Genomic DNA, 26,023 nt, shown 5'->3' with positions numbered 1-26,023 from the left:
TTGAACCCATTTGTTCCTTGGTTTACAGCCAGACTTTGCTTCTCTTTGTCACACTATATATATTTTTCATGGTTTCCTTGAATGTCTCTAATATATTTCCATATAGGGTCTTCATTATATGGTCCATTAAAGTGGGCAAGCACCTATGACAGTTTCTGCTGTGGTGCAAGGGGTGCCACAGCAATGCTGTATACCAATGCGTGAGAGCCCCATTCTCGAATTATAACATTGGCAAAGGGCAATGAAATTCCCAGGATGTTTTACAGAAAATGCAGAAGACCATAAAATAACAATACTAATAACACAAACTGAAAAGACTAAAAACCTTGGTGAAATAAAATGTTCTTTGTTGGGTGCCAAAATGATGTTGGCATGTCCAATTACTTTTCAGGCTTGATTTTTATATGGTGATGTGTGAATTTGGGAATTTGACCATTTCTCAGTTAAATCAATTGAGAGTCATTCAGTAATGGCTAGTCACCATACAAGGGGCAAATTCTGAATCACTTTTTGCCTGCTTTTTATTGTTCCTTCATTTGGCTGCTGAGTGTGTTGCTGTGGCTGCATTAAGAAAATTGGGAAGATCTATGGGAGCAGATCTGTAACTGTGTCATGAATGTTGTTGTGAGCAGTAACTAGAAAATGTGATAGCGATGCAAGGAAAAATACCGGAAATCAGTATGCAAACCATTTCCATTTGGAGTAAACCAAATGCAGGAGATGAGTTTCTAAGTGAGATGGTTTATGTCATCCTAGCATTGAAGCTCGTGCTATAAACCGAAACCCTGTTCAGACTGATGCACTTGTGAGCACCGTGTCTTTGAGAAGTGCAAGCCATGCTGTCAAGTCTGACAATATGTGAATATCCCATTTGCCTCCAATTTATTGTAAACATCTTTATACAACATCTGTGGAAAACATATGGTGCAGCCATGCCCCAAAGATTACTTCTGTGATGCACTAAACATTCATAACCAGGATGGATAAAAAGCAATAATTTAAAAAACCAAAAACGGGGATTATATCCAACATTAATCAAACTCTAAAATTTCAACTCTGTCCTGTGCCAATGCTATAATTCGGGAGGGGAGCAAATCTGTAAACTGTCAGACATGTTCAGTGGCTGCAGAATAGAAATAGGTTGCATGGAAACTGTCCACTAAGTTCACAAAGGTTCTATTTCACTAGTGAAATGGATGAAAAGGCTTGGGAAGACTTTGCTTGGTGGAGATGCCAGCAATATATTACTGTAGTTATTTGATGCAAGGTTCTTTGAAGTTTTTTTTCTGTTTTTCTTCTCTTTCTAGCGGGAGGCTGACCATAACAAAGAGCTCCTCAAGCGTATCAAGCAGTGTCAGGAAAGAGAAACTGAGACCGAAAATAAGCTTCAAGAACAAATTGAGATTAACAAATCCTGTCAGAAACACACAGAGTCTCTGAATAAGAAGTTGCAGGAGAAGGAGAACAAGCTTGCTGAAGCTAATGAAGTAAGAAAAAAGCAGTTTATTATTTGATTCCATACTATATGTACTTTCCAATCGTCCATGAATATTAATAAATAGCTTTGTTGCAGCAGTTGTGATGCACAGTAGAATGGTGATATGCACATTCTGCTCATAGTACTCAATTTCTTAATGGATGATAATGGTGTTTATGTTTGAAGGAGAATGTGGGCATTGATAAACATTGAAGTGTTTCTACAAAAGTCTTCCTCAGCCTGGTGCTTTCTAGATGTTGCTGGGTTCAAATGTCCCTCAGCCCCAGCAAGCATGGTTAATGGTCAGGGATGATGGGAGTTGTGGTCGAGAAACAACTAGAGGGCACCAGGTTGGGAAAGGCTTTCTAGAGGAAGCATTTTTCAAAGGCAAGATGGCAAAGGAATCTGAAATTTGCATTGTTGATGTTGGTATCTGTCTGTTTTGAGATACAGTGGAAGTGTGCAGCATCAGATGTAAAGTCTAACCATTGGACAGCTACGGTGCCTGCTGTGGCTGTAGAAACCAATACGGGTGAGACATGTTTTATTGCAGCTGGGGCAGATGAAGGTGTCTGGTATTGCTTCTACGGATGCACCATGCTGTTTCTTCTCTCTGTGCTCCTCCCAGTGGTAATTTCTCCTCTGGTCACTGATGTGGACACATGATATGACTGATTGTCTCCAGCACTGCAATCGTCTGTAAGGAATTCCCATATGACGTGGTTAATGTTGTCTATGAAGAAGGTGTATAAGTGGTGTCTGCTTTCAGCATGTCTCCTGCAGCTAGTGCAATGAGAAAATGATGTTGATTGTTGACCACTGAGCTCTAAAGCTGCATTGTGACTCGGGATAGACCCTGCCAGTGAGTGACTGTAATCTGTTGAGAACTGCACGGGCGAAGGCTTTTCCCACAGTACTCAGCAGTGGGATTCCATGGTAGTTACTACAGTCAGGGCAGTCACCTTTGTTCTTGTAAAGGGTAACAATGCTGGATTCGCACATGTCTTGTGGCACAGATCCTGCTTCCCAGCACTGCAAGAGAAGGCTGTGGAGGTGCATCATGAGGGAGGAGTTGAGGCTGGCTTTCAGCATTTCTGCTGGGATTCTGTCCTGTCTTGGGGCTTTACCACACGCCTGTGTTGAGGGTATTCTTCAGCTCATTAAGGGAGGGAGGGACATCCAGCTGTTCCAAGGCAGGCAGAGTCTGGATACTGTTGATTGCTGTGTCAGAGACTGTGTTTTCCCACGAGTACAGTTTTTGATAGTGCTCTGCCCGTTACTTCATCTTCTTCCTGCAATCTGTTATGATCTCTGCAGACAAAGTTTTAAGCGGTGCAGTTTTTCTGCCTGTAGGTCCAAAGCCTTCTAGCCAAAAGGGTTTTCTTGTGTGTGTGATTCTTTGTGGCTAATTAGTTTGATCCATCTTTTAGATTTAGGGAGCTAGTCTCAAACGTTTGTTGGAGGAGACCTAGGTTTTTTTGGGGGGGAGTTATTAGTCCTGTCTTCACACTTTTTATGATGCAGGACCGCTGTAGCCATCCCCAACGACACGTTCTCATGATGGAGGGGGAGGGAACAGCTGCAGTCGCCTGCAGTTCCTGCTCAATGCTTGCCATCTTGCCAAAGGTTGCAGGCAGCTTTACATGCAGCAATTGCATGTTGATTGCCCTCCTAAAAGACAAAGTCCAGCAACTGGAGGAACGTGTAGCTACACTCCAAAGAATTAGAGAGCTGGAGCTCTTCTTGGAAGCAGCAGAGCACACCGTCTCCACCAAGGAGGAGACAGGAGACTCCCCTGGGGAGGAGGCTAGTTCACCAACACAGGAGCCCGATATGTGGAGAAACGTGACTCAAAGAAGTAGGAGGCCCAGGGTTCGCTCTGATTGTTTAGAAATACACAATCGCTTTCAGGTCCTCTCCCCTAGCATGGAAGACGAAGAGCAGACTCCATTTGAGGATCTCTCCCTCATTACAGTCGATCAGGTATATGAAGATGAACAGCAAAGTCAGTCCTCAGAGAATGTGCAGGCGACCTTGGAACGGACCGCTCACGGAAGAACCCCGACCAAACCTAAGAGGAGGCGTGTAGTGGTGATAGGGGATTCCCTACTGAGGGGAACAGAAGCAGTGATCTGTGGGCCTGACAAGATGTCTCGGGAAGTGTGCTGTCTCCCCGGGGCTAAGATCCAAGATGTAACTGAACGACTGCCAGGAATCATAAAACGCACTGACAAATACCCCTTCCTCTTGGTTCATGTGGGAACCAATGACACTGCAAGCAATAGCCTCCAGAAGATCAAAAGAGACTACGAGGCTCTAGGCAGGAAATTGAAGCAATTAAATGCACAAATCGTCATCTCATCTGTCCTCCCAGTTGAACGACGTGGCCCAGGGAGAGAGGGGAAAATAGTGCAAGTAAACAGCTGGCTTCGCAAATGGTGTAAACAGGAACGGTTTGGATTCTTAGATCACGGACTGCAGTTTCTTGAAGATGGACTTCTGGCAAGCGATGGGCTGCACCTCACAACGGTTGGGAGGAATGTTTTTGCCAAAAAACTCAGAAACCTCATCAGGAGGGCTTTAAACTGACTAATGTGGGGGAGGGAGACAGTGCTCCTGAAGGTAGGAGTCTATCAATTGATGAAGATGATCATCTAAATGTCATAGACCAAATGGAGCAAACAGCAAGCAGACCTAGTGGTGGGAGGAAAAAATCCTTAAATAAGAGACACGGGGGAATGACTAATGGACTTCAATGTCTGTACACTAATGCACAAAGCATGGGAAATAAACAAGATGAGCTTGAGCTCTTGGTACAGCAAACTAAATATGACATAATAGGCATCACTGAAACCTGGTGGGATAAGTCCCACGATTGGAATGTAAAAATGGAGGGATACAATCTATTTCAGAGAAACAGACCAGACAAGAAAGGAGGAGGAGTGGCGTTATATGTCAGGGATGTGTATACCTGTGAAGAGATCCAAGATTTAGAACCTCAAAGCCAAAGTGAGAGCATTTGGGTCAAAATTAAGGGAGAGAAGAATAACAGAGACCTCATTGTGGGAGTTTACTATAGATCCCCAAGCCAAACGGAGGACATAGATGATGCCTTCCTGGAACAGATGGCCAAGCATGCAAAAGGAAGGGAGATAGTAGTAATGGGGGACTTCAATTACCCGGATATTTGTTGGATGTCAAACTCAGCCAAGAGCATAAGGTCAAACAGATTCCTCACTGGCCTTGCAGACAACTTCATTGTCCAGAAAGTGGGAGAAGCAACAAGAGGAACAGCCATTTTAGATCTGGTCCTAACCAATGTCGATGACCTGGTTAGTGGGGTAGAAGTGGAAGGATCATTAGGCGCAAGTGATCATGCTCTTCTGAAGTTTACTATACAACGGAAAGGAGCAGCCAAGCATACTAGGACTCAATTTCTTGACTTTAAGAAAGCCGACTTCATAAAACTTAGGGAAGTGCTGGGTGAGATCCCATGGACAGTAATACTAAAAGGAAAGGGAGTTCATGATGGCTGGGAGTTTGTTAAGAGGGAGATAGTAAAAGCACAACTTCAGGCAATACCAATGAGACGGAAACATGGAAGGTGCCTAAAGAAGCCAGGGTGGCTATCTAAAGAACTTTTAACTGAGTTAAGATTAAAAAAGGATGTGTACAAAAAATGGAAAAGGGGGGAAACCACCAAAGAGGAATTCAAACAAATAGCCAGCACGTGTAGACACAAAGTCAGAAAAGCTAAAGCACAGAATGAACTCAGGCTTGCTAGAGAGGTTAAAAGCAACAAAAAAGGCTTTTATGGGTATGTTCGTAGCAAAAGGAAGAACAAAGAAACAGTGGGGTCACTCAGAGGAGAAGATGGTGAAATGCAAACAGGGGACACAGAAAGGGCTGAACTCCTCAATGCCTTCTTTGCCTCAGTCTTCTCCGATAAAGAAAACAATGCCCGACCTGAAGAATTTGGAGCAAATGATTCAGTAGAGAAAACACAGCCCAGAATAACTAAGGAGATAGTACAAGAATACTTGGCTAGTTTAGATGTATTCAAGTCTCCAGGGCCAGATGAACTGCATCCAAGAGTATTAAAAGAACTGGCAGATGTGATCTCAGAACCACTGGCAATCATCTTTGAGAATTCCTGGAGAACAGGCGAAGTCCCAGCAGACTGGAGGAGGGCAAATGTTGTCCCTATTTTCAAAAAGGGGAAAAGAGAGGACCCAAATAATTACCGCCCAGTCAGTCTGACATCAATACCAGGGAAGATTCTGGAGCAGATCATCAAGCAAACAATCTGTGAGCACCTAGAAAGGAATGATGTGATCACCAATAGTCAGCATGGATTTCTGAAAAATAAGTCATGTCAGACTAACCTGATCTCGTTTTTTGACAGAATTACAAGCCTGGTAGATGAAGGGAACGCAGTGGATGTAGCCTACCTTGATTTCAGCAAGGCATTTGACAAGGTGCCCCATGATATTCTTGTAAAGAAGCTGGTAAAATGCGGTCTTGACTATGCTACCACTCAGTGGATTTGTAACTGGCTGACTGACCGGACCCAAAGGGTGCTCATCAATGGTTCCTCTTCATCCTGGAGAAGAGTGACTAGTGGGGTGCCACAGGGTTCTGTCTTGGGCCCGGTCTTATTCAACATCTTTATCAACGACTTGGATGATGGACTCAAGGGCATCCTGATCAAATTTGCAGATGACACCAAACTGGGAGGGGTGGCTAACACCCCAGAGGACAGGATCACACTTCAAAAAGACCTTGACAGATTAGAGAACTGGGCCAAAACAAACAAGATGAATTTTAACAGGGAGAAATGTAAAGTATTGCACTTGGGCAAAAAAAATGAGAGGCACAAATACAAGATGGGTGACACCTGGCTTGAGAGCAGTACATGTGAAAAGGATCTAGGAGTCTTGGTTGACCACAAACTTAACATGAGCCAACAGTGTGACGCGGCAGCTAAAAAAGCCAATGCAATTCTGGGCTGCATCAATAGGAGTATAGCATCTAGATCAAGGGAAGTTATAGTGTCACTGTATTCTGCTCTGGTCAGACCTCACCTGGAGTACTGTGTCCAGTTCTGGGCACCACAGTTCAAGAAGGACACTGACAAACTGGAACGTGTCCAGAGGAGGGCAACCAAAATGGTCAAAGGCCTGGAAACGATGCCTTATGAGGAACGGCTAAGGGAGCTGGGCATGTTTAGCCTGGAGAAGAGGAGGTTAAGGGGGGATATGATAGCCATGTTCAAATATATAAAAGGATGTCACATAGAGGAGGGAGAAAGGTTGTTTTCTGCTGCTCCAGAGAAGCGGACACGGAGCAATGGATGCAAACTACAAGAAAGAAGATTCCACCTAAACATTAGGAAGAACTTCCTGACAGTAAGAGCTGTTCGACAGTGGAATTTGCTGCCAAGGAGTGTGGTGGAGTCTCCTTCTTTGGAGGTCTTTAAGCAGAGGCTTGACAACCATATGTCAGGAGTGCTCTGATGGTGTTTCCTGCTTGGCAGGGGGTTGGACTCTATGGCCCTTGTGGTCTCTTCCAACTCTATGATTCTATGATTCTATGATTCTATGATTCTAATTAGCCTTTGCACATTTTGTGAGTATTGCTGCTTTAGCCAGTAGTCATGGACACATTGGCAATCTGCTGGGCATCACTCTTTGCTTTTTTCAGTGCAGCAAGTGTCTTCCTGCAGGGTGCACACTTGTAGTTCACAAGAGCCTCTTACTTCGTGGCCTTAACAGTCTCCGTGTCCCTAATGCCCGCCTCAAACCAGTTGGGTATCTGCTTCTCTCAAAGGTAGCAAAGGAATATGGATTTTGCATTGTTATCAAACAGCAGTAAGAGGTAATTGGGAGGTGTAGTGAAGGGCATAATAATACAATAGGGCCCCAGGAAGTAATGAGTAGTTTAGGTTATTCTTGGTCAGTTACTGCTGTGGTATCAGTCACTGCAGCGAGATTTTAGGGCCAAATTATTTCTGTTTTTTCCTGGCATCTCCAATATGATCTGTTCTGTGTAATTTTTAACGCAGCAGCTGTTTCTGAAACTGTGATGTCCCTCCCAAGAGTGTGCATACCTAACTGAATATTTAGGAAATTATAATGTCATAAATTTAGTACAAGAGCTAATCTTGGAGAAAAGGGCTGTGTAGGCATAGAATATGGAAGAGGGCAAGAGATGAGAGACATTCAAGGCACAAGAAGTGATCGTTCATAAGAGTGACTAAGTTAGTCTTTGCCAACCTGTGCCCTCCACAAGTTTTGGATGGCTATGCTGACTGGGGCTGCTGGGAGTTGGAATTCAAAAAATCAGAAGGACCCCAGATTGGTGAAGACTGGACTAAGTAATTGTTCTTTTTATAATCAAGCAATGGCCTAATGATAAGCTGATGTCCTTTCCCCCCTGCATCTAACCTAGTTCTGGTAACTCTGAATTGTACAACTTTATTGAAAAGTTAACACTGCCATTGTTACTTGTCTGTTGGGAAAATTGATGCAGTTTTGAAATTCCACTGCAGAGAAAATATTCATAAGGTGCTGATGGAACAATTTGCATCCCTCTGATGCATCCTAGTGTAGATAGACATTCTAACTTTGAAACTTGCTATTTGCATGCCAGTGTGAAGTTACTTGCTTAATGGGTGGTGACAATTAGGGTGACAGATAAGAGAGCAAAGAGTTGCTTTTGCCTTTCTGAGGTAACTTTTTAAAGGTCTGATTTCATGTATTATTGGTTCTTCACATTTAATCAGTAGTGTTTGATCAGAGGTGGTTCATTGTCCTTGACATCTAGGTCCAACCATATATTTGTGTATTCATTCTTTCTCTCTCAGACAATTAGTGTGTTGAAAGGAAAGATATCGGAGTTGCAGTGGAACTTAACAAATCAGGAGATGAAAATGAAAACCTGTGAATCGCAGAAGCAGGAGCTGACTGAACAGCTGGATGTTCTACAAAAGTGAGTAGGGGATTAACAACTGCCAGGAAATAAAACCTTTAGTCTTTGGCAGCTGGTGTCACTCAGGAAGGGAAAGTTTCAACAGCTTTTGATTTTTGCTGTTCAAAGAGCTGCCTTGATCAGGATGTGTACTGCTGAAAACTTGATAAACGGGGAGTGGGGGAAATAACAAAATAAAAAGTAGATGAAGTAATTTTATGGAAAATAAATAAATAAAGCTTAAAATATTTCCCATTTCTCTTGTGCAGGAGATGGGAAAACACTGAGGATTGGAGGAGGCTAATTAACTGAAAAGTCTTTTATTAAAACCTGTAACTATCATTGATGAGGCAGGGTTGGTTATAATTCCTCCCCTCGATTCTGTGTTGTAACACTGATTTTGGGCATAACTTTTGAAGCAGCATTTATGTAATACCGACATGAGTTGTTTGGTGGCCAAATAATTAGAGTATGGAAATAACAAGTGATTTGTGGGATTTGTTACTTGGCTAAGAATATTCAGTGCATAGTCTAAATTTTCTGCAAAGGAAAAAATATGTCTGCAGCTGCGATCCAATGGATGCTTAAGTACTATGGAATTCAGTGGGACTTACCTCTGAATATAGGATTGCATTGTAAGCTATGGTGTCATGATAGCAGTTTTTGGAAAATACTGGCAAAATGCCACTGGCGTATTGGGTTGCATTTGGTCTCTGAATATGTCCTTGCTGTTTCCTTACAGCAGTGTGTACTAAGAGGGCAGTAGTCCATGCTTCAGCAAGGAGATAGAGCTGTACAGTCGTACCTTGGTTCTTGAACCGAATCTGTTCCGGAAGTCCGTTCGACTTCTGAAAACATTCGAAAACCAAGGCACAGCTTCCGATTGGCTGCACTCAAGTGGAAGCCGCGGAAGCCGCGTTGGATGTTCGGCTTCCAAAAAAAGTTTGCAAACTGGAACACTTACTTCTGGGTTTGCAGCGTTTGGGAGCCACAAAGTTCAAGTCACAAGGCGTTCGAGAACCAAGGTATGACTGTAGTGGGGAAGAATGAAGTCTCTTCCCTAATGAATTATGGACAGGGCCTTTGCAATGTGATTGTCTTTGGGATGGGAACCCTGTATGAAGGGAAGAACAGACCTGTAGGTTGGACACTGCTTTGGAGACAGGCAATGCCCATGTCTCTTGGTTACTTGGGACTCCTTCAGCATGCACACACTCCCTGGTAGACAGGAGAACACATTGCAGTGGAAGTTTAATGTAACCAAGAGATGTAATGTGCATTTCATAAAATCATAGAATTGTCGAGTTGGAAGGGACTCCAAGGACCATTTAGTCCAACCTCCTGCAGTGCAGGAATCTTTTGCCCATTGTGGTGATGAATGGTCTGGAAGTGAATAAGTAGAGAAAAGTGCTGCAGGACAGGTGCAATCTAATGGTGAGTGGTTGACAGTGGGTTCAAAATAGACACCAGGAAGTATTTCTGTTAATGGGCACAAGCTTTTAGAAAGGATTTGGCAAGGTCTGTCAAGGCCTATTAGCTAGTATGGTTAAAAAATGAAACCTCTTGAGGCAAAGACGATGGATGGGAGTTAACTAACAAGTCCCATCAGTGCAAGCCCTGGTTAAAGTTTTCACTTGTGCATCAGGGCTTTCCCTTCCTCTCTCTACTAGCACGCTCTGAAATTGACTGGAGGTGTGTGTGTGTGTGTCAGGAGAACAGTGTATGAGGGACAGGAGGGGGTGCTTTCATTCTATCTGGCAAGCCACAATGCTTGTGCTGACAGGATGTTTACCATAGCAGAATGTTGAATTCTAACAGTATTTATTTCTTTTTATTGTTTTTAAATAATTTGCCTCTTAATAACATAATACGGTGAAGAGTAGTATATAAATGTTTTACAGTATTTACAAATTGCACACATACTAAACACCACAAAACTATAAATGTTGCAAAAATGATAAAAGTCATTGAAAAGCTTTTCTTAAAAGCTGTAGATTAAGTCAAAATAGACAAACGAAGCACCAAAAGCAGTTAAACCTGACAAGACTTGGTGCCAGGTGGATAGACCTAATCAATTCTAGAGATGAGTGGGATGACTTATCTCCATCACAGCCTGCTTGTTTGCTTCCCAGCAATGCTGTTGAAACCAATGCCAGGCTACAAAACACTTTGCTTATAGCAACTTCAACATGTTTTGCTTCTAGTGGGAATGGTTCTATAAGTGGCTCATATGTCTTGTATCTTCTCTATGTCACTATTGTGATTTATATACCCTCTGCCTAGTAATGAGATACATGATTACCCATCATGGCTAGAAATTCCTGTCTGTCTTTCAGAGGTAGGGACATATAAACATAATTGTTGACTCGGGAGAGATTTTGATGGGGGAAGTTAACTTGACTTAAAATTGTAAAAATTAAGAAATAGCTTTTGCAAGCATGCGTAACAGTTTTGTTCAGCATGTAGTGAAGCATAACCATGGATGGATGATGGACAGGATGCTTCCAAGGTATGTGCTTGTGCTTTCAAATGTTCCACTTTGTTTTAAATACATATCTTTATGTCCACATACAATAGGAAATGGAGAGAGGCCAGCCAACAAATTCAGTCTCTGCATGCAAAGGAAGCACTGATTGTTGAGAAGGAGCAGAAAGTTCAGGTGAGATTCTCTCCTTTTTAACTGTGTGAAGTTATCTCTTTACTCTACAAAACTATTCTTAGGAAAGCTCAGAACCCCTCTATTACCACCTTGTGACTGAAAAATATAAACAGAAATCATGGAAACTCTTCATGGAAACAGAAGTTGCACAAAACATTTAATTTGTACCAAACTGGCCACAAACTGGTCACAAAAGGCACATGCAATCATGTATTGTTTGTTTGGATTAACAGTGAAGTTAATGTTAAAATTGCTGCAGAGATTTCACACATGTCATGTCTTCTAACTTAGCCTTTCTGATAGCTCTCTTGGTTCTTTATTTTCCAGGACCTGGAGCAAAAGCTCTCGTTGCAAGAACAAGATGCTTTAATTGTGAAGAACATGAAGATGGAGTTGGCACAATTTCCCAAAATGGAGCGGGAGCTGCGGGAGCTCAGGGAGGAGAATGCTTACCTTAGGTCAGAAGACAGCAGTTGTGCTCAATGGGGAAGATGTGCACCTTTCACTTGCTCCTGCCCACCTGTGGCAGCTTCTGCACTGAGGCTGTAAACTCCCCTTTTCAGATCTTGATGCCTTGTCTTCAGTATTCACAACAGATTCTCAACAGTCCTCTTTCTCTACACCTGCATTATAGCTGTGTGCTCATTTTGGCTCTGCAGCATTGTAGTTGTTACATTTAATAAACAATTAAAAATGGGTTGACATTTGCTTTGCAAAAAGCAACTAGTGTTAATATCTTAATAGTGTGTTTCCCCTTCTTTCCCCAGGGAAATAAAAGAAAACAATGGATTGCTCAAAGAGGAGGTAGAAGGTCTCCAGAGGAAACTAGTGCGCTATGAAAAAGTCCAGGCGGAAATGGTAGCCTTGGAATTGGAAAAGGAGGTAAGGTCACAGTAACGCAACCTGTATAGGTGGGGTTGGTTCTTCTGCCCCTAGTGGCAAATTATTTTTCTAATAAGAACATACAGGTGGCATCTCTGTCAGCTCTCTAGGCCTGTTAGGCTAATGTAAGAATTAGTAATGTGTGTGTGTTTTAAAAAAATTCTGTGAAAAGCTCTGATCTCCATGGTGGCAGCTTCTGTTTTAAAACTGCCTGCATTGTCTTCTGGAATACAAGAGTTGAACAGGGACAGTAGCACTTGATGGACATTAAAGGCTTCTGTTTACATTTGGATTGTAATTGCTATGCATGGGACTAAACACAGTATGGGATCAATACATTGCTTTCTTTGCCTTGGTGTGAAAATAGTTGTTTGAGCATCGAGCTACAGTGATGTTGTTAATTATTGCAAATCCAGTCTATTCAGTTGCCTAGACTAGAAGGAAATAGAGACTGGAGGTAAATTCTCTTGAAGGAAGAACCAGAGCTGGCAAGCACAGCTGACTTGAGATGTTAGGAATATGGATAACTTAATTAATATAGGATCAAAGATAGGTGCTGTAGAACAGAATTTCACTATTAATTTCTCACACAATGCTACTTGCGGTACAAATAAACAGTATGCAGGTTTGGGACATTTTACCCTTTTACCCTTTCCCGCTACAGTTGTAACATGTTTTGGCATGCACTTACCATAACAACTTTTGCAAAACAAGCAAATGAGGGGTAGATTGTTGCCAAGTATGTGCTATTTATGCTTGGGTAGTATAGTTTTGGTATGTGTTGATAAATATTTTTAAAAACAAATTACCAAACCTAAGAGGGATGAATTTAAATTTTTAACACCGCAGATGTTCAGATATAGATGTTTTGTTTTTGGTTTTAATTCAAATTCTTTTGTTACTTGTTTCAGAGACTTCAGGGAAAGCTGAATACTTGGGAGAAACTGGACCAGAGCACTGGCTTAGATATCAAGTAAGTAGAAAGTGACAGTAACAATCTGAGCACCAATGTTCTTGTTTGTGCAGGAGGTTTTAGGATAGTCCATTATTCCTTCTTTTCACCATAAGAAACCTATTTTTTTTAAGGCAGATTGGTGCTTTGTTTAATGTAGGATGTCTCTGAAAATTCACTGGTGTTTCAATTAATCTACCACAAATATACAAAAAGGAGAGTAAATGCAGTATTCACTATAAACACAATTCAAAACGGTTCGAAACAAGCCTGGGGAACTTGTCACGAAGGAAGGGGAAGTCCTGGGTCAACGCACCATGCACTTGCACATAAATAAGGAATCAAACAAGCAAAGACTTTACCATGCCTTTTTGAATTGTTGATTAATCTACCAGCATTTGCCAAACTTAATGGAGCATAGTTTAGTTCTTAGCTCCAGATGTTTTGCTTGACTCCTGGTGAAGTGGAAGTATTTTCTGTGACAATTATCTGATGTTCAGGGAGTTGCATTTACTACTTTTTTGTGACTAAATTTTCTACTAGGCCTGTAGTAGCTCCCACTCCCATTATGGAATGCTCTCCCCAAGATGCTTTCCTGGCCTTGGGTTAATACGTTTTTGTTCTTGGGTGTTTGGCTAGTACTAATAGAGCTTTTTGTTGGTAGATGGCTTCTGCATAGTCTTAGCCTGGTGTTTGCTGCTGAGATTTGTTGGAAGGCTGAGAGACCTTTGGATTTCTTCCCTCTGGTCCTCATCTGTTTAAATTTGCTGCTTTGTGGGACTATGAGTGTTGGTTCAGCTGCAGCCATCTGAACAATGACACACCTTGACCACTCTCTCCTTCCTCCTTATACACCATAAGCTTTATTACTTCTATTCCCAAATGTGGCTTTTCATTTCATTGTTCTCTTTCACCATTGTCACTTACTAATTGCAGAATATTCTTCTTAATACCAGTTAATTGTTTTTTGTTACTGACCTTTCACCATAAAGTCCCGTCGCCCCCCAACATATGAAGTCCTACTAAGAGGAGAACCATTGAAATTAATGTACCTAAGCTTGTCCATTAACTTCAGAAGGTCTCCTTTTAGTAGGACTAGCATTGGATACGGCTCAATATTAAAATCGGTTAAAACAATTTACAATAAGAAGTATATGGTTTGTACTAAAAATATAAAAGTGGATGCTGGAGGCATCTCTGTGGAAAGGGAATCCCAGAATATAGGATAATGGTCCCAAATGTGGCTTTCCTCTTCTAAGTGGAGGTTTCCATCTTCTTAATTGATAAGTATCAACTTATGTAGTGACCTGCCCGAATGAACAAGGCTTTTAATGGGTAAGTGGAACCAAAATATATTAGTAGGTGACATGGTGTCTTTGTTAGAGAGCAAATCAAATTATTGTCTGCTGTCCTTCCTTTGCTTTTCGGTTGTGTACTTGGGGGGGGGGGAATCAACCCTACTATGGTGCTGCTTGTATTGTCTTATGGTGGACTCTGCTTCCTTGGGGTTTTTAAGCAGAGGTTGGGTGGCCATCTGTCATGTATGATTTAGTTGAGATTCCTACAATTCATGGGGTTAGACTAAAGACCCTTGGGGTCCCTTCCAATTCTACAATTCTATGGTTCTACAAACTAAATAAAAATCAGTTATATGCAGGCACCTCAAGATACTTATACAGAAAATAAGAAGCCATGGGACATGTTTTTGTGGGTGTGTTCACTTTTTTGATCTCCTACCATTGTGTACAGAGTCAACTAAGGAAAAGTATTTCGTGCTGCTGTTCATGCTTTCCAAATAAGGATGAATGTTGCTTGTTGGAATGGTATAGTACAAGGATGTCCAACTCCCAAGAGACTGCGGTCTACTCACAAAACAAAAAAGTGGCAGTGATCTACCCATTTTTTAGGGGTTCAGGTCAAAGTTGTTGACCTTTTTTTAGGGGTTCAGGACAAAGTTATAAGGCTTTTTTTAGGGGGCAGGGTCAGAGTTGTGAAACTTTTCTTTGGGGGAACACAAAGCAGAGGTGATTTTATAAGATGGGAATGCAAAAAAATCGCTCACCGTTACAGAAGCTGGACAGCGCTAACTGCAACTTCCGGTATAGCAATCCTCTGACACTGAAAGAAACAGTGAGGGGGCGGATACGTTCATTTTACAGCTAATCATCCCAAGATGGTGGAAGAGAATGGTAGTTTCTATTCATTTTGCCGTAGCAGTGTGCTTGTAATGCCTTGCTGCTCCCTAGTATCAATCACCCCAGCAGTGAGGATGCAAATATTTTGAAGTTCAGGTTACAGTCTGAGAAGACTGTTGCTTTGTGTGTATTGGTATGGATAGTAAAAAAATCGACTGATAAAATCTGAGTCTTCAGCAAATTGCTTTGATGTCACAGGTGCTAGGCCTTGGAAGGCTCAAATTTCTCCTGACTGGTAGTTTCTACTGCCTTTTATCAACGTCCAGCTTGGGTTACTCTTGCAAAGGTCAATTATGCAACATGCACAATTTTAATGGCCGTTTACTTTTTATTGCAATGCAAGTTAAGTCAGCACCCACTAGATGGCACATTTCCTCCAACAGGACCAGGAAACCCATTTCTTGCTACATTGTGTTTTCCTCTGGTACCCAGCCAGGGGAGAAGACAAGAATCTACAGGTGGCCATCCTTCCTATCATGCAGGGAATTGACCAATGAGAACAGCTTCCTGGCTTAGCCTTAGAAGGAATGTGAACTGTTTTGTGCTGGTCTTGGAGAGTTTTATCTCTATGGTGCACTGACTTGTGTATGTTTGTGAACCTGTAATTGTACATTTTTGCTGATGTGAATCAATAGACGTAAAAAAAGTCCTGTTTTGTCATCTCTCTTCTTAAATAATTGTTTAGCTGTAGAAAACCATGAGCATGGTCTGAAGGGAACTTTGCCGAAGCCTAGCAGATCCAGACTGAATCACTCCTTAGATGGGAGAATCCTATTTATGCTGCCTTGAGTTCCAACATGGAAGATAGAAAAGTGTGGTGTGTCATCACCACATTTTGTGTTTTCCTTCTTGTGTAACAGCAGCCCAGATCAGTGGCACACTGAAACTTGCATTATTATGTTAAATAATTTTGTTTTACTATACTTACTGGGAGTGAGATGAGAAGACTTGTGGAGGGTACTCTTGCGTTTGTATCCTCCTTGTGAGTTTTTCATGGACACCTAGTTAGCCACTGTGAGAACAGAATGCTGGTCTTGATAAATCTTTGGTCTGATCCAGCAGAGATCTTCTTATGTTCACTGATTTCAGGATCAGTCACACATTGGCTGCAAGTGAAAGAAGCTTCCTAATTGCAAGTAATCATGTGCGACTTTGTCCATGGTATGTTGTCTTGTTGCTTTTGCTACGTCAAGTGAAAGACAGTGCAAGTTTCCCGCCTCTACCCTGCTCACGCCAACCTGGCCTACATTGTACCAGGATGTACAATTATAATCACTTTCTCTCTTTTTGGGAAGAGAAGAAGGTGCAGCATTCTGAGGAGTTGTGGCCATGGTGCCTGACTTTGAGGCTGGTAGGAATGTTTCATTTATTTAAAAGGGGGGGCAGAATTAATGTTCTTTTTTGTGAATGACCCTTTATAAAGCAAAAGGCCTGCTGTTAAAATGAAATCCATTCTCTGTCATTATAGTTGCCTTCGTATTCTTCTCGGCAGATAAAGATCACAGCAGCTACCACTGAGATTACAATCACATTTCCATTTGCACTTCTTGACTTAACAATGTCAATTGGAGAAGGGAGCTGGTGCACTCTATATTCCAGCCATCCTGCCCATGGTTTTGATGCACTCAGGAGTAGCTCAGCAGGGGATGCAGCCTTGCAGGAATAGTAATGACCTAACAGAGCCTTTGCCAACCTGGTGCCTTCAGAAAACTTTATGGTCTACAACTTCAAGCCCCAGCCAGCACATCTGGAGGACACTAGATTAGCATAGGTTGGCCTAACTTGTCCAGCTTTGCTTCAAATTATATGGACAATTCTGGCTCATTATGCAAGTTTACAGCAGAAACAGAAGTGCCAGTATTATTGCAGGGGGCAAAATGTCAGAACCAGACTGGTTTGAGATCTCACGCACACACTTTCACGCCTTACAGCTACAAATTCAACTAATTTAAACTTGAGTTTTGTAAGTCACATTGGGAGGTAGTTTGAAGGGGGAGGTAGAAATCCTAATAATATTGCTACTATTAGCAATAATAAAAATAACTACTAATACAAAAATAAACTAAACAGTTGCCAAGGCCTATAAAAACACAAGATGAGCACTTCTGGATCAGGCCAGAGGTCCACCTTGTGCAACGTTCTGATCTCTGTGGCCAGCAGGGTGCCTCTGAGAAGCTCACAAGCAGAACATGAGTTCAAGAACCCTCTCCCCACTTGTGTTCTTCAGCAACTGGTATTCAGAGACATACTGTTTCTGCTACTGGAGGTAATATAATTGCCTTGACATCCTTCTCAGCTGTGGATTTGTCTATTCCCCGTTTAAAGCTAACCAAGTTGGTGTCCATCACTATATTTTGTGGTAGTGAATTCCACTGTGCTGCATGAAAAAGGACTTTTGTGGTGGTTGTGATTTTGTGGTGGTTGTGATTCCCCCATTTCAGTATAAGGTTCAAGAAATGAACTTTCATCCTTTTTTGCTGTATCACGAGAGAGGTTGTTCAGTGGCTAGCTAGAGCCAAGAGATCTTTTACCCAGTCATCTGTGATTGGGGTTCTTGTGGAGAATTTTGTTACATATTTTTGAGTGGCTAGAGCAGAGAAAGCAGAGACAGACGACATTAATGGGGTTTAGAAATGATTGAAAAGTAGCCATGACCAAAGATGATGTATAATGTTTAGGATACATGAGTAAGTTGTCTTTAGCAGCCACTTTAAAAAAATAAATAAATTGCCCAATCAACTGTGTCCTCTAGGTGGCTCACAACTTAAAATGAATGAAATGCAAAAACAGCATTTCTTCTCACTGCTACTGCTGTCACTACCCTTTTACAAACTACAGTATTAATCTCAATATTTTGAGTGAACTGCTCACCTCCTTTAAAAGACTCAATTTGTGGTAAGTGTGGCTTCTCATAGCATAGGATGGCAACATTAATTTTTTCTTTCCCCCCATATTTTATTTATTTGCTTTTCTGATAAGATTCCATATCAACTAAATATGAACAAAAATAATACAATAAGGAAAAATTTCTGAAATAAAGAAAAGGTATTTTTTTTAAGGAATGGCAACATTCAATTCACTAGTCACATATTTCTCTTAATTCAGGTGGGTAGCTGTGTTGGTCTGATGCAGTCGAAATAAATGAAAAAATTAAAAAATTGTCCAGTAGCACCTTAGAGACAATTTTTTAGTTTTTTAATATATTTCTCTTAAGGCATATTTAAGTGACTCATGAACTTTAGTTATAATTGCATCCCAGTCTCCATCTGCAGCAATCCCAGGGTTCATTTAAAAGTTTGCAGTTCTCCTGATTACTAATGGCAAAATATATTTTTAAAAAGCCGAAGCACCATAAATAAATAGCACCGTAAATAAATAAATAAATAAATGAGACAAAAGCTAATTATGATTCAATACTTAACATTTATGAAGCGCATCTGTTTGGATTTCCAAGACCTGATTCAGATTTTCCACATTTGAGGGAAGCAACTTTAGATGCAGTGCAGTGTGCCTATTAGCTGGAGTGTGGCATGTGTCAGTTTTGTGAAAATGCTATGCTAGACAACTAAAATTTCCTAAACTAACTGCCATCTCTCAATCCAGCTGTGAATGTTTTTAATATTCTGCTCTGAAGAAATTACTTGCCTATAGGCTGCTGTCTGGGTTTTCTGAATTTTCTGTGAAGCTTTTAAGACTGCCTAGATTGGAGGAATGTTGGAAGGCTTTTGAGATGTTGACCATGCTATGCAGGGCATACAGGAACAGGAAGAGGGTGATGGTGGCTGACAGCTCCAAGATACGAGGACTTTTATAGTGCCTGTAATTTTTCAGTGGTTTGCTGTGATTTATGAGCTGTAAAAAGATTGTAACTTCATGGTGGTTGTTCACAAGCTTCCCTATGTAAAACAAGCTGTCACATCACAGTGGGGATTTTCTGAATATAGAAAGGAAAAAATAAATATTAAAGAGGAACACAGCTATTCTTTGCTTTTGTCTTTTGCCGCTTGTCAGAACACTTGCAGAATAAGGGCTTGCCTTGTCTATTTCATAATTTTTAGTTATGACCTAAATCTTCTTCTGTGAAGGAATAAAGGTAGAGTTTGTGGACTAGGTTGAGAGAAAGGGGTTTGGACAGCCACCATATTTTGACAGTGCTCTTCATATCTACCATGCAGTATTTCCAGCTGATGCTATCACTTGATATCGGGGAGCGAGGTTCAGTAATAACCATTACCAGTGTAGTTTGACATGCTGAAGTATGTCCCCAAGCTCTGTCAAGAACTGCAGGAAGCAACAGCCCTGAAGTGAAAGAGGGAAAAGAAGAAGAAAAAAAGCAAAAGAGGGATCTGAATAAATTACTGAAGTTGGTGCTGTTTGGTTGGAACTAGGAACAGAGCCTCTTCTGCCAACCATGATGCATATGTGGACAAGTAGCAGGAAAGCCAGTCTTTCAGATATGATGCCTCTTGCAGCCCAGAGGATCCTCTAAATTGGAACCAGCCACAGGCCATGTTTCAATTCCTGACATCTGACTCATGGCTATTGTACTGAAGCGGAGCCTCAACATACAAAGGAAGTATCTCTGAATTTACCAGTGCCAGAGATTCAGCCATGAGGGCCAGTCCTGTTGATGTCCTTCTTGTGAACACCCAGAGGCACCTGACAGTTGACATCAGAATTCTGGACCAGACATAGCAAGGCAACTCTTACATTCTTGTGCTTTATTTCCAGCAAGTGGGCTGTAATAAGAGTAGCCCTTTTTTCTTGCAAGTGTGAAGTGACCCTTGAAAAATGCAAATAGCTTGAACCTGAGTGCTCAATATGCTGTGAAGAAGAGATTTCCAGTGTGTACTCTTTTTCCATAAAAAAACACTTCTGGGCAAACAGTCATGCCTAATGTAACTACAGTGAAATTATCATTTAAATAGCAGAGGCTAATCAGCAGAAGGATGGAGTGCTGCTGTCAGAAGGCTCAAATGCTCACATCTTATTTTTATTCAGCCTGTCTCTTTTTGACATATCTCCAAACACAATAACTGCCAAAGTCTTGGAGTAATTTATAATTTTAAGTTTCCCTATTTCCATTTAATTGTCCTTCATTTCATTTCTGTGCTGGTGTGTGTGTAACCATTAAGTGCTAAGAAATTGATTGGAATTTACTAGGGCCCAGTTTAAGGGCCCAGTTCTGTTCTTTGTGCCAGTTGATGCCGAGAGATTATAGCTCGTAGATCAAGTTGAACGTAGTTCAGTTGTGTTCACACCACTTTGGAAAATAGGGATTTGCTCATGGCACCATTAACATATTTAACCATTCTGCAGAAACAAGCATGCACAATCACTGTAGGAGAAGTCGGGATTTCTCTTCCCCTTTTCCCCTCTGGTAAATGTTTATGGGTTATATGGGGGATTCAAAACTGCTTTAGTAACTATGAATATGGAACCAAGGTGTGGTGGTAGTGAATGAATGGAAACTTTAAAAGGATTTGATCCTTGTGTATATGGTGCAGGTTCATTCTTTTATTCTGCTATTTTATCAAACACCTTTATTGCAGTGTTCCGATTTACAATCTTTGACAGAAGTATTTTTTTAAAGTAAAGTACCAATGACCTCTGAAATACAAAGGTTTGGCTTAACGCTTTAAATTGTAAATTTACCTTACACTCATACCTTCTGGCTTCTCTCCCTACTATTTGATCCTCTCTCTGGTGTTCTTTTGGCTATGGGCTGTGTGCAGGTTTGTTGGCTTCCTTCTCTTTGAGAAATACTGGGAAAGGTTTGCAGGCTGGGAAGATGTTTCTCCTTGAAGTTAGGAAGCTACATGAAAGCTGGCACAGGACCGGGTCATTTGGGGAATTCTTGAAACTTGTGAAGACTTAGGTTTTAAAAGCAAAAATTGGAGGTGATTGAATTTGTACATTCAGCAGAAACTCTGGAAATGGTTCTGAGTAGCAAGTTTTAAACTGCTGACCTAGAAGGTTAAAAATGAAAGAGTCGGTGCTTCTTCATTTCTTTTTTTCTTTTTGTAAATAAGGCATTTTGATGAACTTTGTAGAGATTGGAGCCAAACTCTCCTCCCCAAGCTGGATTGAACTTAACCTTCTTGGGGCACAATACTTCCCAGGACAATTTCACACATTATGCAACAGTGAACTCCTGTTTGCTACTATGCATGCATGCACTCAACAAGAGGCTAGAATAAATTGTGGCTCCTTGCATCTGTCTTCATTGCAGCAATTGTTGGGACATCCACCCATGCATGAACTGCTTTTTTTAAGGGAGGGTATCTGAAGAACTGAGTCAAACAGAGGTGACCAGATGAAGTTCTTGAGCAGGGGTGACCAATATGGCCCCCTTCAGATGTTGGAGGACAAAAAATTCTATCAACCCCAGTTGACATGACCAATTGTCAGGGATGATGAGAGTTGTAGTCCAACAATATCTGAAGGGCGTGACATTGACTACCCCTGTTCTAGGGACTAATTGAAAAAAGGATTACAGTGGAAGCCAGGAAATTGCAAGTCAGTTGTCTTAAATTGCTAGAAAGCATTATTGAAGGTAGAATTATTAAACATGTAGATAAACAACCCTAGGTAAGTAAGAATAGAGATCCACACCAGCCTTTTTGAATTCTTTGAGAGTGTCAACAAGCTTATAGATGGAGGGGCAACAGGGTGGAAAGATCTGGTTGACATGTTATAATTTAGATCAGAAAGTCGGCGGTTCAAATCCCCACGATGGAGTGAGCTCCCGTTGCTCTGTCCCAGCTCCTGCCAATCTAGTAGTTTGAAAGCATGCCAGTGCAAGTAGATAAATAAGTACTGCTGTGGCGGGAAGGTAAACAGTGTGTCCGTGTGCTCTGGCACTTGTCATGGTCCTCCATGCACCAGATGCAGTCTAGTCATGCTGGTGACATGACCTGGAATGCTGTCTGTGGACAAACACTGGTTCCCTTGGTCTGAAAGCAAGATGAGCGCCGCAACCCCATAGTCACCTTGGACTGGACTTAACTGTCCAGGGGTCCTTTACCTTTACCTTTTTACCTTGCTTTAGAATTCAAAAAAGCTTTGACAATAGTCCCTTACCACAGGCTTCTGTGTAAACTTAGCAGTCATGAGATAAGAAGACAGGTTGTTCTATGGATCAGTGATAGTTTAAAGAACAACCAGCCATTATTTAAAGAGCATGAAACAGAGGGGTACAAGTAAATGGACAGTTCTTGAAAAAGAGTGAAATAAGCAGTGTACTTTCCACCAGAACATGCACTGTGACTGTTGCTATTTAACATTTCCATAAACTACAGTGGAATCTTTGTTCTGAAAACAAGGTAACACTGTATCAGCAATTAGGATAAGCAGTGAAGTGACCAAATTTGTTGATGACACAAACATGAGAAAACTCAACTTCTGAAGAGCTCCATAATGGCGAATGGGCAACAGAAAGGCAAATTGGGTTCCATGTAGGTAACTGCAAAATTATTCACATTTAGGTAGAAGATTCTGACTTCAGATGACAGGGCCTGAACTGAAGACAACAAACAAGCCAAGAAATGTATCTTGGGGTCATGAAAGTTAGCTCACTGAAATCATGGACTCAATGTGGTAGCTGTAGAAAAGGAAAAACTATTTTAGGGATTGTGAAAAGGGATTAAAATGTGATGGTCAATATTGTGATCTTCTTAAATATTTAACAGCATTTGGAATATTGTATTGGGTACTGCTGTGATTGTCTGCTCTCAGGTAAAGTTTTCTAAAGCTTGAAAAGGGCATCCAACATCACCAGGGGGTTGAAGCATTTTCTCTCTGATGAAGGGCTAAAGCAGGGGTCCTTAGCCCAGGGTCCATTGATGGGGTTCAGAGGGTCTGTGAATTGGGGGTAGGGGTGGGAAGAATATTTCCAATTCAATAAAATAAATTGCATGCAAAATTAAGTGTGTATGTGTTTGTGTGCATTTTTCTGGCGAGGTGTCCATAGATTTCATCAGATTCTCAAAGGGGTTTGTGTCCCCAAAAAGATTATGAATCACTGGGCTACAATGTTTGGGTCTTTTTTCATTTCAAAAAGAACCTCCCACAACACATAATTTTCTTAGCTATAAGATGCTTGGATGACTACAGGGGGATTAGTCAAAGTAATGGAGAACATATCTATAAATGGCTATTGCCCAGCTTAGCTAAATGGCACCTTTCATTCAGAGGCAGTCTGCCTTTGAATACTAGTTGCTGGTATAAACAGCAGGGGATGGGTTGCTTCCTTCATGCCATTTTGCTGGGTGCTCATTTTGCTGGGTGCTGTGGGAAAGCAGGTTCTGAACTAAATAGGCTCACTTCTAAGACTGCCTGACTGATATGGGAGTTCGTAAGCACTTAACATTTCACATTTATGCTTAATGATTTTAAGTGTACACTTAAAACCTCTAGATGTTCATGTAGAAATGCAGTGAATGTAAATAGATATGGAGAGTACAAACATGCATTTAATGATTTTCTTTGAAGTTGGAACTTAATGGAAAAGCATGATGCTTACTAATGTGCTTGAATTTCTCAAGCCTTTTCTGTTGTAGCCAATATATTCTGTTCTAAGTATTTAGTAGCATATATTAATGAATTCTGGATCAGCTGCACTTGAAGACATTTCTGAATTTCATTCTACTTTCACTTAATGAAGAAAAATGTCAAGAGTCATCTGGTGCTCTTTCGTCCCTTTGCTATGTGTTTTCTGTAGAGCAGCCTGTCTTGTGTGTGTGACACGTTTGTCTATCAGCTTGTCTGAGAGGCTGGCACTGGAGAATGCCATTGCTTTTGCTCATCGGTGTAACTGGAAAGCCAGTAATGAGAGGCATTTCCTGGGGGAAAGTACATGCTAACTGTCTGCAGCATTCTGCTTAGTAGTTAAAATAATGTGGAAAAATTTCCATTAGCACACTCTTCTTATAGTACTTCTAGAAATGCATTGTTTCATAGCATTAATTAGTAATGTAATGAATGAATCCATTAAGGCTGTGTTTGTATGTCATAGTAAACCATAGTTACTTATTGTTTTTTGTGAACGCTCACTTAGTGCAAGTGAGAACAACAAACCATAGTGCCAAGTCCAAATTGGGGATCATGGTTTGCTGCCCCTGATAGGAGTAAAGTGGGGGCCATCTCTGGGTTCATTGTAATCCATTAACTATGGTTTACTTCAGCCTCCCCCAATCCAATGTCCTTCAGATATTTTGACTACAACTTCTCTCAGCCCCAGCCAGCATAGCAGTGTGAACTAGGCCTATGAATCAAATTGGACAACCAGAATGAATACAATACCAGTCTCACCTAAAACCAAAGTTGTAATTTAAACCCTCCACCCTCTACTGGTGACTACTCAAGAAAGTGTACATATTTATACACAACTTTTCAGGCATGCTAAAATTAGTTAGTAGAAAACTACTATTTTTTTCTTAATATCCAAGTAACGTAAGGGAAGTGTGTTCTACTGTCATGTATAAAGCATCAATAGAGAAGAATTCCAATTAAAATAATTTCTAAGTAAATACTTGAATTTGTTTGAATATTACATTAAACCCAAGATAAGTCACATTATTTTTTCTTCCCAATCAAATGTATTTCAGTTCAACTACTTTTGGCTAGAAAGCTTTTGAAATACATATGCAACATGTAAAAATTAAGGCAACATACTTCTTAGCATGCTAAATGTGATCTCGCTCTGTTTAGGGCAGTCAAAAGTTTTCCTGGAAAACATGTTTCAGAAGTCTTATTTTTAATTCTATAAGACTTCTGAATACATATTCAGTTGCAAATTTGTCTTCTCTTTCATTAGAAATGATCCCCCCCTTTTCTCATTTCTGCAGAATGTTTGATTGCTCAAAGCACAGCTTAGAATTTAAGCCATGATTAGCACAAGCTGTGGTTTGACCGAACGTCTGAATTGACCCTCTGTTTTATTCTCCAGCATTTGCAACACGGGGATAACAGTACCGGTCTGCCTTATGCAGCAGTTTAATTGATTTTGAGTTAATGTGTGTGGAGTGCTTTGTACAATGTAAAGTGCTATGTAAATGAAGATGATTATGGTGGTGATTCTTGGAGGACTGCGTCTGTCTTTTTGCTCTTTACTCCTGCTCCAGAAATAGCTTTGTTTCTTCTCTGTGGTAGCTATGAATTCCTTTGTGTGGGTTTTGTCCCTTTTTCTGACTCCTATCTCCTGGGCGACTTTAAGAAGCTTGCCCAAAGAGGTAGTAATGCAGGCTATGCTATCACATCTGCTCTCCATAAGTTGTTGCTCCTTAGAAGCAGCTTGAGGGCTGGTTACCTTCCTGTTGTAGAAGACTTCAGATTTCCCTCCTGCCTGAACAATAAGCTTTGAATCTGTTTGTACAGTAATGAACTGCATTTGTTTCTTTCAGAAAAGTGTTTTGCTGTCTGGAATGCTTCCATTTACAGAAAACCCTTGCCAAATTAATTTTATTTAATTATCTCCTAGGGCTAAGCTTGAATAAATTTTGTGTTAAATTTGCCGTTTCTCTCTCCTCTGAATGAAATGGAGTTAATATCCTTGTTAATATCTGATTAAAACTAAAATTGAGTTTTTTGAAGTCTGATTATCCCATGAAATGGAATTTTTAAACCTAAATATGAATGGATTTGCATACATTTTTCAGCACCATTGAAAAGAGAGTTGAAATAAATTTATTAATGAAATCCTTTTCCTCTGTCTCTTTGGCGGATGATGTGATTGCAGGCGGATGGTGTATGTGGGGAAAGGGTGGCGAAAAGAGAAACCCTCTTCTCTCCCCCTGCCCCACTTCCTGTAAAAAAACAAAACAAAAACAAACCACAACTCAGGAGTCCTGAGCTAGCCTTTTCAAAAACTACTTTTCTCTGCCATCCAA

At 40.9% G+C, this 26,023-nt stretch overlaps 1 protein-coding gene across 1 annotated transcript in view; it reads left to right on the top strand.

Moving 5' to 3' along the window:
• MAD1L1 (mitotic arrest deficient 1 like 1) overlaps positions 1-26,023 on the top strand; it is a 436,479-nt gene that overhangs the window by 9,794 nt on the left and 400,662 nt on the right. Inside the window, exons 4-9 of the mRNA XM_083413484.1 lie at positions 1,308-1,487; positions 8,343-8,467; positions 11,024-11,105; positions 11,433-11,563; positions 11,873-11,987; positions 12,899-12,960. Of these exons, the coding sequence (XP_083269610.1) occupies positions 1,308-1,487; positions 8,343-8,467; positions 11,024-11,105; positions 11,433-11,563; positions 11,873-11,987; positions 12,899-12,960 (695 nt within the window). The remainder of the gene's footprint in view (positions 1-1,307; positions 1,488-8,342; positions 8,468-11,023; positions 11,106-11,432; positions 11,564-11,872; positions 11,988-12,898; positions 12,961-26,023) is intronic.

The sequence above is a fragment of the Podarcis tiliguerta genome, assembly GCF_965153285.1.
Source record: "Podarcis tiliguerta genome assembly, chromosome: 14".
In the NCBI taxonomy this organism is placed as follows: Eukaryota; Metazoa; Chordata; class Lepidosauria; order Squamata; family Lacertidae; genus Podarcis; species Podarcis tiliguerta.
This window is presented reverse-complemented; position numbering and strand designations above follow the sequence as displayed.